At 36.8% G+C, this 18,349-nt stretch overlaps 1 protein-coding gene across 2 annotated transcripts in view; it reads right to left on the reverse strand.

Moving 5' to 3' along the window:
• Positions 1–204: 204 nt before the first annotated feature.
• The window catches only part of PLCL2 (phospholipase C like 2), a 100,920-nt gene continuing 82,775 nt past the window's right edge, over positions 205–18,349 (reverse strand). For both annotated transcript variants that reach the window (XM_048302331.1, XM_048302324.1), the window contains exons 6-7: positions 10,068–10,177; positions 205–1,474 (exon numbers count right to left, since the gene is read on the reverse strand). In XM_048302331.1, the coding sequence (XP_048158288.1) occupies positions 1,295–1,474; positions 10,068–10,177 (290 nt within the window). In that variant the 3' untranslated portion in view covers positions 205–1,294. The remainder of the gene's footprint in view (positions 1,475–10,067; positions 10,178–18,349) is intronic.

An 18,349-nucleotide genomic window follows, 5' to 3' on the forward strand; every position in this document is an offset into this window, starting at 1 on the left:
CTATAGACTATTACAGGATGTTATACATATGTAGATATTCATTACACTATCAGTGCAGGAAGAGCATCTTGAACTGGTTAAAAAAAAAAAATCCATGTAGAATATATGTCTTGAAGACCTCTAATTAAAACAATGCTTTTTAACAACCATCACCATCTTCCCCTTTTCCCCCACAACTGAAGAAAAAGTGCATTTTGATCTCTGTAGGATTTCACTTGTTTTTCTTCAAATTTATTAGCTTCTGTAATTATATAGTCCATTTTATTGTTAAATCAGAAACAGGAAGAGAACACTCTAGGTTGGTATAGTCATTTTACAATGAGCATATCAGCTACAATACCTTTACCTAACATAGTCAGAAAACCAAAACAGAATCAGAACAGCAATTGATTTATTTTTTGACAAACTTGCTTATTGAGATATCACCTATTCTGTAAGGAAGAAAATATTGAAAAAATAAAAAAGTTAAAATTTAGTTAAAAGATTTACTTGTTTGGGAGCAATTTCATAAAATTCTTTTTAATATGAGCACTTCACTTCACAAAATGAAAAACTATTTACATCATTTTGCTTGCGGTTTGGTCACATTATCTATACACATTTGCACAAGATCTTAGGCAAAATAGGTATGTATCTTCTTCTGACATAGGCTATCAGATTGATTGCACATTTTCCTTTTACATAATCGCTCTCCTATAGTGCACTGAAGTCAGTGATCACTGTCTAATTACATTCTCATTTTAATTTATGGCTCAACAATAAAATCAATACCACTTCAAACCCAAATATCCGAGCGGCTGAATTACATATAGTGTGAAACATGTGGATTCCACTTTTTTAGACCTGATTTTTAAAAGAATAATATATCTCACTAGCACAATTAACAAACTGTGCAAAGAAAGAAACAACTTTTGCATCAAACTGGTTTGAAAATCAAGGCATCTTGCCAAATTCTGTCAACTGATTTCCTGCTAGTTACATCTCATTTAAAAAATGTTCATTTCCTGATGGCACTACAATGAACTTTTCAGCACGCGATTACTGAATTACAGTATCCTTTACATATATATGCTATGTTTAGGCCAATAATGTAATTTCCATGTTACACAATATCATTGCCTTCACAAGCAGAGTTGCTACATACATTCACAGTTTCAATAGATTGTAATTAGCTTCTCCAGTTGTGCTTTAAAAGTTCCAAATATTTTCCAACAGTAAGTGCAAAGCAAATGTCCTATGCAGCTACAATTGGTCACAGAGTTATAAACTCCAAAATTAGGAGAGGAGCCTTCTCTCATTCTCCGTTTTCATCACCTGCTTTTTCAGGTATGACCTCCAGACTTCGACGAGGCTTTGAGATTTCTGCATTTTCAGTGCCTGGCTTATTAAGTCCACATGAAAGAGTGGCATAATGGATTTGCTTCAGATTCTCCAGTGCTTCATTTTTAGCATATTTGAGAAGATCAGCTTGTCCCTGTAAGGAAAAAAACGCAGTTAGAATACATATTTGATAACAGCATTCTCCTTTTCTTTTACCCTTCTGCTTATTTCAGATTAAAAGTATAGTTGTCCTGCTCAAAAAAACCCCATCTAAAAAAACAAAAGAAAGACAAAAGCCAAAACCAACCAATCAAACAAACAAACAAAATCCCCCCAAAAACCAAAACAAAACTCAAATATGGATTTTTCTGATATTAGAAAGAATCAAGCTCTTTGCTGTCTCTGAAGCCGATTGGCAGCATCAGCAATGGGGTATGGGTAATTTCTGCCTAACAGTTTTCAAGAAAGTAATGTGTGCTGTATTTTTAATCCATGGGGACTATAAATGTTTCTGCATAATGAAAATTGTAACAATTGATTTTAATACTTCAGGGAACTATTTAAAGCTTTCCTGGTTTTTTGGTTCTTAGGGATATTTTTTTTCTTAGCAATGTGATTCATTCAATAGTAGGATGGTAAAGGATCAGTGCTTGTCAATGCATGGAATATGAAAATACAGGCTGATGAGCAACATATAAAAAGGACAGTGATGACAAAGACTTCACAGGGCTGTCTGCAGTTCAGCACTATTGCTATCTCTCTTTAGAATTATAGAATAATTTAGGTTGAAAAAGCCCTTTAAGATCAAGTCCAGCCATTAACCTAACAGTGCCAAGTCCACCACTAAACCACGTCCTTAAGAGCCACATCACTCTTCCTCTTCATAGCAATTAAGTTATAAGCAAAGCTGTAAGAGAAATTGTCCCAGGCTTAGGTGATTTGGCTCTTGTTCTACAGTCCTCCATCTCTTTGTATTGATTAAAGCCTTCTAACAGCATCAGCTCTCACTGGCAGACTGTGGACAGCCTTCCCTGCAGCTGGTATCTGCCTACCCTGCCCACTTGCAGGGAATGAGCAAAGCCATAGCACATGGGGAACATGTCTGTCTTACTGGTGGGCACAGAAAAGTTCAAAAACAAGAGGAGAAAGTCTGCAAGGGCCAAAGTGATTGTGCTGTGCCCACACTCCTGAGGGAGAACTGCTCCACAGCTCACAGGAAAATACCCCTGAAGGGGAGAAATACACACACACGAAAAGTCCAGGTACTGTAGCTCCTTGAGACAGCCAGTAGCAGTGTCCAATAAGGTATGAACACTGACTGCACCTTCTCCTGTCATGTCTGTCCATCCTGGGTACATTCTTTCTCCTAACAGACATGTCTCTTGAAGACATGCTAGTGTATCTTTCAAAGATATGCTGCTTCTCCTCTGACAAATAAGGTTCAAGTGCATCTTTATGTCTTGATTTTTAAAATACAGGAGGAGAGATAGAATAGCAGTCAGACAGAAACGTGTGCACTTCATGGTGTGATACTTCTGATGCTTCTTTAGCAACTCAAAACATAAATACTATCCAATGAATAAGCACACTTATGTATTTGAGACACACAGATTGAAAACAAATATTACTTTCTTCAAAGAAATAATGTCCCCCCTCTGCTTACCCAAGACCATAATAGCCAAAGTCTTTTTTTCTGATAACTAGAGAGGAAAAAAATCTAGAATGCCATCAATCACAGCACAAGCTTCAGTAATATTTTCTTCTAAAGAAAACCAAAGAAAAAAAGATTTTTTTTTTAAATTGCATACTTCTTTCCAAACTAACAAACAACTAAAAGCTAATTTAAAACACTCCAGCACACTAAATGAGTCATATCTGGAGTGCATCTGTTTCAAGCCCAAGTTCTATTTTACATGGATTAGTAGAATATACTTCTGGAATTTTAATCAAGTTGTTTATTATAGGCAGAGCTGCTAGCAAACAGTCTATTAATAAGGTTGCCCAAAACCTCTCAGTTAAAAAAACACCCCTGCTCTCAGTTACTTATATGCTTGCCAAACTTTAACTACTTAAGCTGATACTTTCTATGCAGGATTCTTGCCATTGGCAGGTTTGGCAGACTTCATTATTATTTCTGTTTAATATTATTCTTTAACCTTATCCATATGGTTCATTCAGTTCTGAGAACAAAGATGGGGAAATGCCATCCGAAGTTCGTTAACAATCTTCTATAGTTCCTTCCCTACTTTCACTTGGGGTAGGGACTTGTAATTCAAATGACTACAGGGTAGTAAATCCAAGTTATGAGCTTTTAATAAACAAAAATCAGATTTTGAATGTGGTTACTACAATCACTCAGGATTCCACTCCTGATCATCCTTCATCTCTTGACAGCTCCAGCAATGTGGCAAGACAATGTGTATTTCATTCCCACAGAATAATGAATGTGTGTTAGGAAAAAAGTTGTTTTTTTCCTGGATGGCTTCTCCAAGCCACCAACATTGGGTTGCCAATGCAGGCAGTCAAAAAGCCAGACTAGAGGAGAGGAAGGAAGAGCCTGAGACAGAGACTCTGGAGAAGAGTTGGATGGGGAAAAGGAGGGTGCAAGAGTGATCTCTGGGACTGACCTGGCAAGAAGCGTAGGACTGCAGAAAGGGAAGCTGGACTGCACTATACAAAGCAGATACTAGATCTTACTGCAAGAGGAGATTGTGAAACACAAACACAGTGCAACAACACTGAATTTGGATCTGACAGGTGAGCAGAGAAAGGGGAAGATTAAGGCAACCTTTGGGGTTGGAATACAGAAAGAAAAGAGATTGATAAAATTCACCATATTGAAAGAAGCCTGAAAATTACAGACAAGTAGAAGGACTAACAACTAAAAAACACAGTGAATTGATTGGTAATGAGAACAAAAGCTGGTGAGAGAAAAACAAACAAAAACACTGAGCAGGGAGAAGGCTGCTGAATGCAATGAATTGGGTAAGGTAATGAGAAAATGAAAATTAACACTCATTGGGAAGGATCTCTAGAGGTGGCAAGGAGGAAGAAGAGACTATTAGGCACCAAGTGGGAACAGAACAGTGGATGTAGGAAAGTGGAGAACAAGGAAGCAGGGGTTAGCAGGAATGGCTGGTTTTCAGCAGGGAACTGTGAGTGCCTGGACAATTCCGATCAGGGAAGATGAACTTCGAAGACAAAAGAGGATCAGGGCTGGATTATTGCAGACAAGGTGTTCAGACCAGGGTGAAATAGAAAAATGTATCAGTGCACGTTACTCTCTTTTCCAATGCTCAGAATTTATTTCTGAATGCCATTGAACTCAGAAAAATGTTTGTGAAACCTTGTTGTCATTATCTGCTGGTACGTCCTGATCTCAAGATAAAACAAGAGCCAACCACTGCTACCAAATACGTCATGAGCTCAAGTGAGAGAGCTCTGCACAATTGATATGAAGTGCTTAGTTCTGTTGATATACCACCATGAACACATATGCTGGGGAAATAAAACAGCATGCACCTCAAAAATTCAAGTTGAAGTCACAATGAACACTGTTGAAAAGTAATAAAATGGATCTGAAAGGCAGAAAATTTAAAAAGTCATCCAGATCTGGAAAAAGACTGCCATCACACACACTCAATTAAACAAAGTCTTTCCTTCTAGTTAGGTATCAAATGTCTCTTCTCCAAGGGCTCTCAAGATTCAGTTTCAATTCTTTATACTTTATGCCTCCTGATTCTCACAGTAGGTGTCATTGACTTAAAAGGTAAGTTAATAGCAAAGTCAGGTGACTGCAAGCTGGAACATGGGAATCTCTTGGATCTATGGACTACTCAGGAGTCTTTCACCTTCTCAGCAGACCCAAATGACTGTAGCAACTTGCTCTGATAAAATGCACATTGTAAAGTCAATACAAGAAACCTACAAAGAGCTCAAACTTTAGGGCAAGCAGATTTATCTTAAGGGAGTGCCGAAAAACCCATGTTCCAAGAAACAAAGCAGAGAGCTCAATGCTGGGATCTGAAGCAGTTGCAGAAGCAAACCAGTGTGTTTCTTTCTGTGTGGAAGGGCTGTCTTCACCAGGCTCTCATCTCAGATTAAGTTGAAACGTAAATTAATTTAGCCCTTAGTGTTGTCTGGCAAGCACACCAAAAACTTGAATTTACTTCCAGCGCTGCAGTTAACAGGCAGCTTGTGGTAATTCCCAATGTGGAGCAGGACGGATCTAGGCCTTGCAGAGTATTGGGAGAGTGCTCTCCTCACAGCAGCACACAGCAACTGCTGCTCCCTTTCCTTCACCATGGTTAAAATTCACTTACAGAACTGAGCCCTACGTAACTTGAATATTTCATATTTACAGGCTTCAGAAAAAGTTGTTTTCTAGGCAGGCATGAAAAAAGACCTTAAAGAAGACCAAAGAACAAAACTGATATTCATTCAGAAGCTTTTAGTAAACAGCAACAATAAAGAATACGGATTAATTTGAAAGCCCAATTCAGTACCCTTTATACCTCTCTGGCCCAATACGCCCATGTCATCTAGTCTGATTTATTTTTTCTTAAATCATTCTTCAAAACATTCTGTTTGTTCTGAAACTTTTGGCTAAGAGGTAGTGTTTTTATATCATAGCTTCTTAACAGTAACTAAAACCAAACCCAAAATGGTTCCTATCAGTTCTTGTACATGCAAAATGAGGTACCATTTCAGAGTCAGTTGGATATAGGATCAACTAGAATGTCTCAGCACAGCTACCTTCATGAGCTGTTATGTATTCACTCATGATTTTTCATTAACTGGTTCTTCACTAGGTGTGTTAACCTGAAAGTAAAACTGTACAGACGACATTTGAAATAACAGCATGAGCACCCTTCCCCCCCCAAAAAATCCCAAGAAACTCTATCATTAATGACTGATCTTTAGCTCAGGATCTGGAACCCAAAGCTCCTATCAGGAAATATAAGAAGCCAGTATCCCTTTCTCAAAGTGCTCCTCAGAGTACAATAGAACATTGCTTCAAGCAACTTGGTCGAGTGGGAGGTGTCCCTGCCAATGGCAGAAGGGTTGAAACTGGATGATCTTTAAGGTTCTTTCCAACCTCAGCCATTCTATTATTCCATGACACACTACAATGTTCTGTGCCAGCTGACGTGTTCTGAGTGCAGTTTTGGAATCGGGACATAAAGGCCTTAACTTCCTAACTTCTAAATAAGGGTTTAATTAGGAGCCAGAATCCCATCAGTCCAGCAACATCAAGAGAGTAGTAGCTTCAGATATTTCAATTGAACTGGGATGTCAGAGGACCTTCCGAGGACCTACAGGACTAGGCAGCAACTATCAGAGGCTTTATGAATGTTCCATGGCTGCTAGAATTCACTTGGAGATTTGGTTGGAAAAGTTCAGATTGTATTTTAAAAAGTAAGAAGCTGCAGTCCTGTAAGTACTTTGAATGTTCCATTTATAAATACATTTTTGAAAATACTGTAGGTGCAGAACCAATGCTATTACAGAGATAACAGATGCCTTGCATGGACTGCATGCCTTGCAAGAGAAAGTAATTTACATTGTCTAAAGTGACATGTCTAAAAGTACATAGCCAACAAGGAACATATAACAAACGCTGAAGTAAGGAGTCCCATCTTCATTCCAAATACTTCCATTGAAGTCTCCCTTTGTGTTTAGAACAGCTCTTCATTGCCAAGACTAATTTACAGATGCTGTTATGTTCCTCCTACGGGCATCTCAAATTCTGAGCCTTATAGATGGCTTTTCTCAAAGTTTTTCTATGCCAGACAAGTCCATAAATTTTTACAATAGGTTGTAGGAGTCTGCAACAGCAGTGAGTGATTTTCTTTCTTCAGCAGCGTACTTTTGGCAGAAAATGTGATTATTTATGTTTAGAGAATATGAATTCTATCAGCCCGAGTAGTAACAATAAATAAATTACTAGCAAATAACTGTCTATTTGAAAGAGATGAATATTCAATCTCTAAATCAGGCAACAGACCAAATTTACTTTAAGTGATGTTCTGAAGTTAAATATCTCTGTGTATATATATGGGGTGAGTAAGAATGGGCATTTGTGCACATACACATACACAAATTGGATGGAAGCATTTCAGCTGAATTCAAACATACTGTACTGATAATAAATTTGGCCACATGGCTTCAAATTAAGAAAAATTAAATCCTTTAAAACAGTAACTGTAATGCATGTGCATGCAAAACACATATAGATATTTAATAACTACGTCAGATGTTCTAAAAAAGTTTCCCTAGAATTAAGTTGTCAATTTTGTTATTTTATCAAACTTTCCATTGCATCAACTGTAGTGAAAATGTCCCAATTGAAAGAGAACGATCAATATGTATCTCGAGGGTAAAATGCAGATTAATTGGTTTGGAAAATACATTAGCCACACCATGTGAGCATTGCATGAGTTCTCTGGGTGGGAGCTGAGGGTGGCACTCATGCAGGATTATTTAGTAATGCTGTTCAGAGCCACACAATAATTCCTATATCATAGCCAAGAGTCCACATATTTACTGTGTATTTCCACGTGGATTTTTGTACTATTTCAGAAGGAAGTTAATTTGAAGAAGGCAGGGAATTCATCAGATAAAAGAAATTCACAAGGTGGTTCAGATTGTTGCTCTTCTGCTCAACTTCTACTCAAAAAAATGTGGACGTTCACTTTTCATCCCTGTTCTCTCCTAGTTTTTTGAGAACTGGAAACATGGAAATGAAAAAACAGATTGAAATTATGATTGTAGATCTTTTTCTCCAGACAGGAAGAGTAGTGCCTTAGAAATTGTTTAACTTCTGCTTAATTATATGACACAAGAGTATGGTTGCAGCCCACAGCTAAAGAGTGAAAAACCTCAGTGTGTCAGTTCAAACAAATCTCAGCCTTTAACTTGCTGTACCTCTAAACATGAGCAACAGCACTTAGCAGATGCCTATCTGAATTGCAGTACCTGTAAACAACTATTAAGATGTAACAACATACTAGAACTTTCTGTAACACTCCTGTTAAGGTTTCAACACCAGGCTGATTAAAATCTCACCAATTTTTTTAACTAAAGTATTAATTATGGGACAAATTCTATCTTCCTAAAGAAAGAATCTTAATCTCTGAGTAGAAGAAAACCACCAAGTCAATGTTGAAGAGATTTTCTCAATCATTTCTTCAAAAGGAAGGCCTTTAACTTCATAATTATGTTAATCCTAAGGACATGCACACAAGCCCTTCAGTGCTCCTTGGAGCCAGACCTACCATGTGGCTTCTCCGATTCCTGGCTAACGCAGAAATCACGACTTCACATTTCAGTCACTCACCAACTGCAAACCTCCCCCCCACCAACCCTTATGTTCAGAATGTAAAGCAGAGATGAAGCAAAGGTACTGCTGTTTCAGGCAGCATTAAAATAGATTTGCCTATTCAAGCCGGTATCTGACACCTTTGACAGAAAAGAAGGAATAAGAATTTATTTCTTTGACATTTGCCCAAACCCACAGAACTGACTCTTCTCTATCCCCTCAGAAGCACAGGACTGATACATGACACATCCCATACACTGTGTTCAGGAAACTCTGTTCTGATACAGGAAATGTGATATTCTGGTCCTTTACCTATAAACAGAACCTGCATGCATATTTTTAGAATGCATTAACTGTACATGCTGTAGCAAATTTCACCACTTTTTGATTCTCCTCGACATTGGATTTGTGCAGTATAACACAAGAGGGATTGGTGCACCAAGTGACACCATGAAAAGCTTAACAGTTCAAGCCAACAGGGAAAGCTGGAGGAATACATATGCATTACTGCTTTTCCACCATAGTTCTGTGTAAGAAGAGGCGGTACGGAATGGTATTTTCAAGAAGAACTAAAAATAAAAACCACAAGGAAGAAAATAATTTTCTTTATAATTAAATCAGACTTTATAGTTTAATGTAGTGAAGAAGTATTTGATTGAGTGGGAGAGAAGAACTCATTAGTGGATGTAAACACAAAATTTGAATAATTTGGGCTAGAAGTATAGTGTCAAGAGAATAAATTAAGGGAAGCAGTTTTGCTGTCTCTATAAATTTTGATATACTCTGCTGAGATAAAAGACCACCAATAGGAAACCTGAACTGTTCTAGTTTCCTGAGGGTCTCTGGCTGAAAGCTTTTCTTATACTTCACCATTTACTCTTTTGTCAAAATGTAAGCAAACGTGCTCAACAAAATGTAAAGAGTCTCCAGCTCATACATTCAATTTATTCCAGCTTGGATTATGAACATAATTGCTTCCACCATTAATCACCATTCATCACTGACTGCAGTAGTAACAGCTTCGCTTTTGTTTTTCAGTAACTGCATTAACCTTAACACTTACTCCCTTTCAAATCACAAAACAGGGTTTAAACAACACCATAGCTTCCTTCCAGCCCGACCCACTTGCAGAAGTCAAGATTCATTGTTTCAGTCAGGTATTAAAGATTACCAAGGATCCCTAATGTTAGAAGATTACAAGAAGAAAATGTTAGACAAACTAAATGAAGTAAGCTTCCATAACACCACAAGAGAATAACAAGTCACGTTGAGAGTCTGCTGTGTTTCAGGTTATATAAGCTAAAATGACTATGATTATAGAAGTGAATAAATCCAGTTGAACTGTGACACAGAGTAATGACCAGTAACAATATTAGAATGACAGTTTTGAACAGAAATATACAGTAACCAAAGGAAGACACATTACCTTTAAAATTGTAATGTTCCACGTAAAACTTTCTACTGATTTTTGCAGTTTTCTTTCTTTTAGGCCTTCTCTTGCTCCTATATTGTGCAGGTTTTCATGAAACTCCATTGCTGTGGAGAATAAAAGAGGGAGGAATATAGTATCTATTTTAGTGCATTTTTGTGATCACAGAGATAGCAACTTGAAACTAACATGGCAAAAAGACAATGAAAAAGCTTCAAAAATTTTATTCTTCAAGCACAAATCCATCTGATGTAGTAAGATGGAATGTTATACAACATGCCAATATATACAAATCTCTCTAAGCCAAAATCCACTGAAGCACCTGTTAGGTCATTGCTATACAAAGATGGAGCCCAGCAAGTATTTCCTACAGAAATATAATCTGTAAGCACAACTGAATTTGTTGTACCACACGTAAAAACCTCTTTGTAATTGCTATAGGATGGAAGCAGTAATTTCATTAACTACTCTAGCCAAATAAATTTACTTTGTGCCTTGCTCTTTTATGCATTTACATCACAGTTGTCCAGCTTACAGCTTATATGGTCGCGTCTGCCCAGAAAATAAACACTTTACCTTATCCCTGAGAAGTAAAGGAACACCTGTGAAGGAGGAATGCCAAGTGAACTTGCCAAGGACATTTTACCACACCATGTAAACTACTGTGTCCACAAAACCCATATCCAACAAACTCCAAATCAAAACATTTTGGTAGAATTCAGATTACCTTAATCTAAGCACTGAGCGGACCAACCAAAGTTTTGGTTTTTACCCAGCACACTGCACGGATAGCAGAACCATAATTTGCTTTCCATGCTGCTGTTACAAGCCATATAAAAATAAACTTTAAACAGTTTCCTTCACACAGGAGAAGTAAAATGTCCTTCTATGGGTACACACAATAACCTAGCATGGATTACAGCTACTCTCCTATGAAAGTCATACTTCAGTTGTGCTCTCAGGATCTCCATCTCTAATAACATACAGGGTATTTTGAAGTCAAAAGTTGGCAAGTGGTTGTGACTTACACCTATGAACATAAAACCAAGTTATAGTTAAAGTACAAATTATAATTTTAACTAAGTTGGTTGAGGTCTTCTATTTGCCCAGTGAGTGTGCATGCTTCAAAATTTACATGTACTTAATTACCATGAATAAGCATACAAACCTGGGTTGGCTGTCAATCTGAGACAAGACTGACTTTTAAGGACATTATAAGTATCTCTTCTTCATAATCTCTCTATCCCACACTCATGTCTCATTAAAAGAAAGAGAGATGACTGAATGTTTTCATTGTACATTCCCTTAGCTTACTCCCACATATGCACACACACATTTTTAAAAGTATTCACAGATTCATTTGAAAGGCAAAATTGTTCTTTCTACCTTTTCTTACTATTTTAAATTTTGCTACAAGAAAAATAAATGGCAAATATTTTCCCTGAATTAACATACTGTATCATTTTTATTTCAATCACTTCTCTATAGCTCTGACTCTGCAGTCTCAAATAAAATGTTCATACTATATTTCCCCAAAACAGATTTCTAAACAGGTGAGACATTAAAGTTCATTAACCCATCATTGTTCCCAAGTATCCACTTTTTGTTCACATCAACTAAAATAATAAACTCCCAATATGATTATGGAAAGATTATACACAGATCCATACTTAAAATATTACATTTGTAGAGCCATCATGACAGTACAGATTTTCTGATCTGTACAATGAATTCTGAGACATACTGGTAAACTTTTGGAGTTCTGTACCTCATTTCCATCTTTACAATTACTGCTTTTTAAGTCAGTGGACACCAGCAATCAATCATAACTTGAACTAAAGCCACTCAGAGAGATATAACAATCATGCTGAGGGTCTGCATATTAAACGTGAAATCAGTACTTTGTAGATTTCAGATTATTCTGATGTACATGAAGTCCCTGATATCACAGAGACTATGGTGACCATGTATTTTGCCAGCCAGAAAACCTCCTTTTTTGTTCACTAACAACCTTCGGTGGTGATGCTCTTCCTTGTCTACACTCATGCTACAATACATTTGTGTTCTGCCAAAGCCATTCCACCCCAGCTAAGTACACTTGGCAGTTGGCAGGATCATCTCATCACCCTTCTTCAGAAAATGAAACAGTCAAATCATCCTACCAGGGCACACACCTGTAAACCCTCAGCTAACAGGGGCATCCTGCTTAAACAGCACTAATCACCCCCCTATCCTCAACATCTCTCACACACTGGCCAACTCCTCATCATCATGCTACACTAAATCTATGCTACTGTAAGCCTAAACATACAAGCAGGGACAAGTAGATTTGCATTCTATTTCTGCTTCCATTACTAGCTCTTGCCTGATTAACTGAAACTAATTATTTCATCTCTTTGTCTCAGTGTTTCCTTCTGCTGAAAGGAATTAATTGTATTCACTACACAATATATGGAAAACTAAATTTTAGAGCATGAATGCAGCACAGCATTTAACTGTTGATTATGTCTCTCTTGGTATTCCTCTTATATGTTCCCACTTGGTTTTCTTGCACTTTGCCTTGGAACTATTTAATGCATCAACTATGACAAAGGAATAACACAAGTGTTAAATTCCAAAATTAAAATTCTTCCAAGATAACAGAAAAAAAAAAAAAAGAGGAAAGACATTCTCATTTACAGCTAAATTAATAAAATAAACTACATGTCCATACAAACTCCTGTAAGCGTGCCTTTAGGATATGCTTGCAAAGAAAACTCAATGTTAAATGACTTTTTTATATACACAATTTTCTGTCTCCTTGCAAGTAAAAATTCAGCTCTCACTCTCATTAAGATATAGTAAACAAGTCACTTTTATGAGGCTTAATTACTTCTCAATTTATTAGTCAATTAGTAATTTTGAACTGCCTGAGAGCTCTTGAATGATAACAGGCATACTATTACCCTGACATATCACTCAATATGTTTTTGCATATACCATCTCAATCAAAGAAAGCACAAGTTAGTCATATTTTCCATTTATTGTGGCAGATATTAAGAAAGATATAATTCACAACTTTCTGAGTGACCACAATGAATATATAGGATGTGTGCTCTTCTCTTTGGATGGTATGCCCTGTGTTTTAATTTTTGCCCATTGCACAAATGTATTTATCTACAATGAAATTATTATTGATTCTTGCCTTGAGCCAGAAAGCTCAGATCTAAAAAGGTCTTTTGACTGGAGATGTCAACTTTACTAAAATCCTTATTTGCATAGAATCATTGAGGTTGGAAGGCACCGCTGGACCAATCCCATTGCTCAAAACCAGCATCAGAGAGAACACGTGGCCCTTGACGGTGTTGAGGTGGCTATTCAATATCACCGAGGGTGGATATCCCACCTCTCCTGAGACTGAAGTGAGGCTGACTGGCTTGGTCCTACTTTCTAGGTTTCTTTAACCTGTTTGACTGTGGTAACTCTACTGCTTATGACAGTCTGATGAGGTTTCAAACATCATTAGCCCTTAGTCCCTTTCTGACTTTCTGCTTGGGGGCACTAAGGGCACTTAGTTTGCATAACCTGCATTAAGAAGTCTGGTCATCACTGCACAAGTAAGGGTGAGCTGACAGAAGCCATACAATTTCCTGAGCACTTGCAAAATAGAAACTGATTCAAGTCTTCCACGTTAGTAAGACCAGCTTTCCAGTGAAACGTTCACCCCAGCTATTGCAAGGCATGTAAATACACTGTAATATATGGAACAAAACAGCAATAGCATGATTCAACAGCAGGTTTTGACACTTAACAAAATTCTGCTGACAAATTTTCCTAATCATAACCAGGTATTTCACATCATATTCTTCTCCTCTGCAGTACACTTGTTTATTCTAAAGCATTCTCATAAGCAATCCTTCAGTATTTCCAAATAATATTTTCCCCATCAGTGCTGAATCTCTTTCTGGTTCCCCACTGAATGCTGGTTATTTGAATTTCATGACTGTCTCAGGTCTTCCCTCTCTCAGACTCTTTCCCACAGCCCTGCAATGCATGAGATGGCTTTAACACTTCTTCATTTCCCCAGGAACACCTTACCATTCAAGATGCTATTCTGAAATTTTACGTACAATTCTCTCCTCCCATTTTCAATAACTTCAAACAGCATGAGGAAAAGAGAAGTACTATAAGGCTACTGAATGCCGTACGAACCATGTATCATTGAGGAGACTAACAAAAATTTGCTTGGTTAGCCTTGCAAAAAGAAAACCAGAAGAGGAGCAATTGCTCTCTTGATACTCTAGACCAGTCAGGTAAGACCTTGGACCTCAAAGGATCACTTTGGCTAAAGGACAATATTAGGATGGATGTCCACCAGAAAAATAAGAATTTATGCAAAATTTATTACCACTGTAGATGTGGTTCTGTAATCAGCCTTGAAAATGAGAAAATTACTCAGATCAAAAACTCATATCCCATTTTAAAATACAGCTTGACATGATCAATTTTCAAGAGTTGTACTGGGAAGCAGACTTAAGGACCTTACAGTCCCGTGTTTCCTCAACCAGCTGCAGGCTGACCAACAGTGTTACATGCATAGGATCTCAAACCTGTATTAATTTATGCTTAACATACTCTGATGGAACAACTATGTCAATAAACTCAACAAGGACTAAATGACAGTATAGAAAGCAAGGTGTCTCATATTGAAGTATGACATATTTCAATAACAAAAATTTTTCCTAAATAAAACATACAAGGCAATATAATTGTCTTGGCAGGATGATAACTTTGAGCCATCACTTGTCAGAAACACTTCCAGAGTGGAACTTCAGCTTTGTTTTATGTCCTGGATTCTCAGTATTTAATTTTTCACCAAGGTGTTCAGTAGATAAAAAACCTATCAGAACTTACAACATTCATATGAGCTTAAAATGAGTGTTATGGTTCTGCTGATGCTTGAAATGCTGGAACAAAGATGCCCTGCATATTGATGTAGTGCCAACACTGTATCTTCACCAAAAAAATATTATTTGGTGATATATCTCAAAAGCAACATTTTTTATACTATTAAAAGACACTCATCTTCAACTGTGTTTAGCTTGAAAAAATAGTTTATTCCTTTCTTTAAAATGAAGCTGCTTCATATGCAATTCATTATCCTCAATTACTAACTAGAAATGACACCTGTTGGAAGTTGGTTAGCAATTCCTCCCATTAGTGGGCTTTCACTATAGTTCCAAAGTACCATACTTAAGATATTTATTAAAATGTGACATATAAAGCAGCATAAGTGACACTTCTATTTTTAACCTAGTTTAGAAGCATATATTAAAAAGGAAAGTGTCCTTAGGTCACTGAGGTGCATGCAATTATAATTTTATATAAAATATATGTATCTTTGTTTGAACACCCTGATGATAATTACATGTTTATTAAAATCAAGATGTGAAAAGAAACTGTAACACAGAAAACTGGAGTACGTGCCTGTACGATATGAGTTCAGGAACTGTTGGGAGCTCTGAGGTTTGTTTGCTTTTGTAACAGTTCCTATCACAAAGCCCTGGCATACAACCTCAGTTTATAGCAAAAACATTCACACCTTTTCTTTAACTGAGAACCAAGAAACTAATTTTTCAAGGAATCCTTAGCAAAACACCAAGCACAACACTTGCTTTACTGTATTTCTAAAGCCAAATCTCTCCTTGACATGCTCATTTGTTTTCTTTGATGAAAGCTTTCTTGCCAAGAGATGATTTACAACCTAGCTGAGACATGACTACACAGCAGGTGGGCTCCTCCTGGTATAGGTTTTCTCTCTTAAAAAAGAGCTTTATCAGTGAAATAGCACAGTGATGAAACTCTGGCAATAAATGCATATACTGAGTAGGCCTAATGTGAAACGAGTAGCAAACAAAATTTGACTGTGTCTATATTAAATACACACTGGTAATACTCCAGGTATGAAGCACTTAAATTCAAGTCAAGTCAAATACAGTTTATTTCATTTCTGGTAGAGCGCTTTGATTTAAAAGCAAACAAAATACTTTTCAAATGAGTTATAAATACAAAATAAAACTAAATAAACATCAAATATTTTTAAATGGAAGGAAAATACCTCACAGCTTTTGATTAGATTACCAGACCTTGCCGGTCTACTACTATGTAGACTCATCTCAAACACTTACAAAGATTCTGTGAATAATTTGCATACACAGATTTGTTCTTTACAAGAAAAAAAAATGCAAGAAATCAGTTTATATATTCAAATATTTCTTCCTACACTGTGTAGGTTAAATGGTAGTAAAGGAAACGGAAGAATCCTAGGAAAGGATTTAAGCCATAAGTATTTATTTCCACATATAAATATTTAATTTGCTTTACATTACTCTTGGCTACATCTTTGAAAGCTACAGCTCTAATTTTTCACAGCATTAAATAGGTTTCTTCATATTCTTATTTTAGATTATATTCCTTAAACAGTCAGCTATTTCAGCCTCACAAAAAATTTCCTCTTAAAATTAATTTTATCAGAAAAAGCGATTAGGAAAAGAGTCTGGCTACCAAATCATATCAACAATAAATCAAATCCATCACATTAGAGAAGCAACAGAAGTCACTATACTTGTAAATTCTCATATATTTTCCTTACAGTACACTCTTCACACAAAGATTTAAAATGAACCTTAATAAACTAATGCTTAAAGTACCTCTGTATTTTCTAAAAATCACTAATAACTGCAAAAATGGATTCTTAGCAGGAACAAAGATTGGATGCTGAAGTAGTTCCAAACACTTAGTTTCCACTGAAGACACTGAAAAAATTTGACTCCATAACTAGAGAATCAGAACTTCTTGCCAGATTCAGAGAGTATTTTGCTGCAGATTCAAGATGCTCAAGGTACGAATTATTTGCATTCAATATATTTAGATTATTATTATTTGACAAAAGAATATATTACCTTAATTGGTTGCTCAGTATTTTTTAATTACTTCAACCTCTTTGACACTGTGCACTAAGTGGAAATGTTCCTCAGACACAGACAGACATGGATGTACTGCCTCTACTTAGGTGGCTGAAAACCATTTTGGTGCCTGCTGCCCTATTATTCTTGAAAAGTCGTAAAGACAAATTCCATGCTTCAGAGAACCTTCTTATTCCAACATTCCAAACAAGAATGGCATCACAGCCTGCTGAGCACCATCCTTTTTGCATCCTTCCTTTTAAATTAGTGTTTTCCAATCCAGACTCACACAGTGCCATATGCAATCACAGTAATTCAGTTTTCAATATAAAAAACTTTCTTTAATGCTAGGGAGCCACTTAGGACTTAAGATGGTCACTAAATTCTTTAAGAAACACCATGAGAAGAGATTCAAAGTAGTTGTAGTACCAAGCTTACGCTGCTATGAAGCTAAAAAGAGGACACGTGTAACATCTATGCTACAACTTGGTTACTTCCAAAGGTTAAGTAACCAGCTGCAGCCTTCCAAACACTTTCCAGAACAATCCTATGTAACCTTAACCTTCTAGATACCAAAGTGAACAAAAAGAATAACAACTGACAGAACTCAAAAAACCCACACCAACACTTTTTCTGTTCCTCCAAAATAACGCTCCTACAGAATTCACAGAGAACCAGACCTTCACATATTAAAACAGTTGTTCTGGAAAACTGACTCATGGTATTCCACCCTCACTGTACAGAAAACTACTCCACAAAGACATTCCTCTGTGAAGACAGACTATATTTCTGAATGGGGGTGAAGTTCAGCCAGCCACTTCATGTATGAGAATGAATTAAGATTGTCAATAAAGGGCATAAACACAAAGGTACAAAGCAGAGGATTTCTTTCCACAGACTGCTGTTTCCATCTTTTATTTATTAGTCCTGATACTCAAGAGAGACCAACGAGATTTTATTGAAAAGTTTCTGATTTTATTGAATGTTAGAATGCAGACTTAATAAAGATATTGATTTATGGCACACTGTAATTTCTCCCAGTGTTCAGATCTGGCTGAGCCCACATTGTTTCACTGGCAATAGTAATGAATCTCTTACAACTCCACAGGAATCTAACTTCTTTCTTTTCTAGCATTACAATAACAGGAGGGGAAAAAAAAGACTTCATGTGAAGGGGGAAACTCAAGAGAGTAATGCAAAAGCCTGTGCTGGTCACGTATTCGCCCCAGTACCAGTGAGTGAGATCATTAAGAAGTATGTGAGATGTCTCCTAGGAATCATCTACCCATTTGCAAAATACATCAGATCCACAAAAAAACCAATACCATCCAAGAT

Source organism: Corvus hawaiiensis, chromosome 1 (genome assembly GCF_020740725.1).
Source record: "Corvus hawaiiensis isolate bCorHaw1 chromosome 1, bCorHaw1.pri.cur, whole genome shotgun sequence".
Classification (NCBI taxonomy): Eukaryota; Metazoa; Chordata; class Aves; order Passeriformes; family Corvidae; genus Corvus; species Corvus hawaiiensis.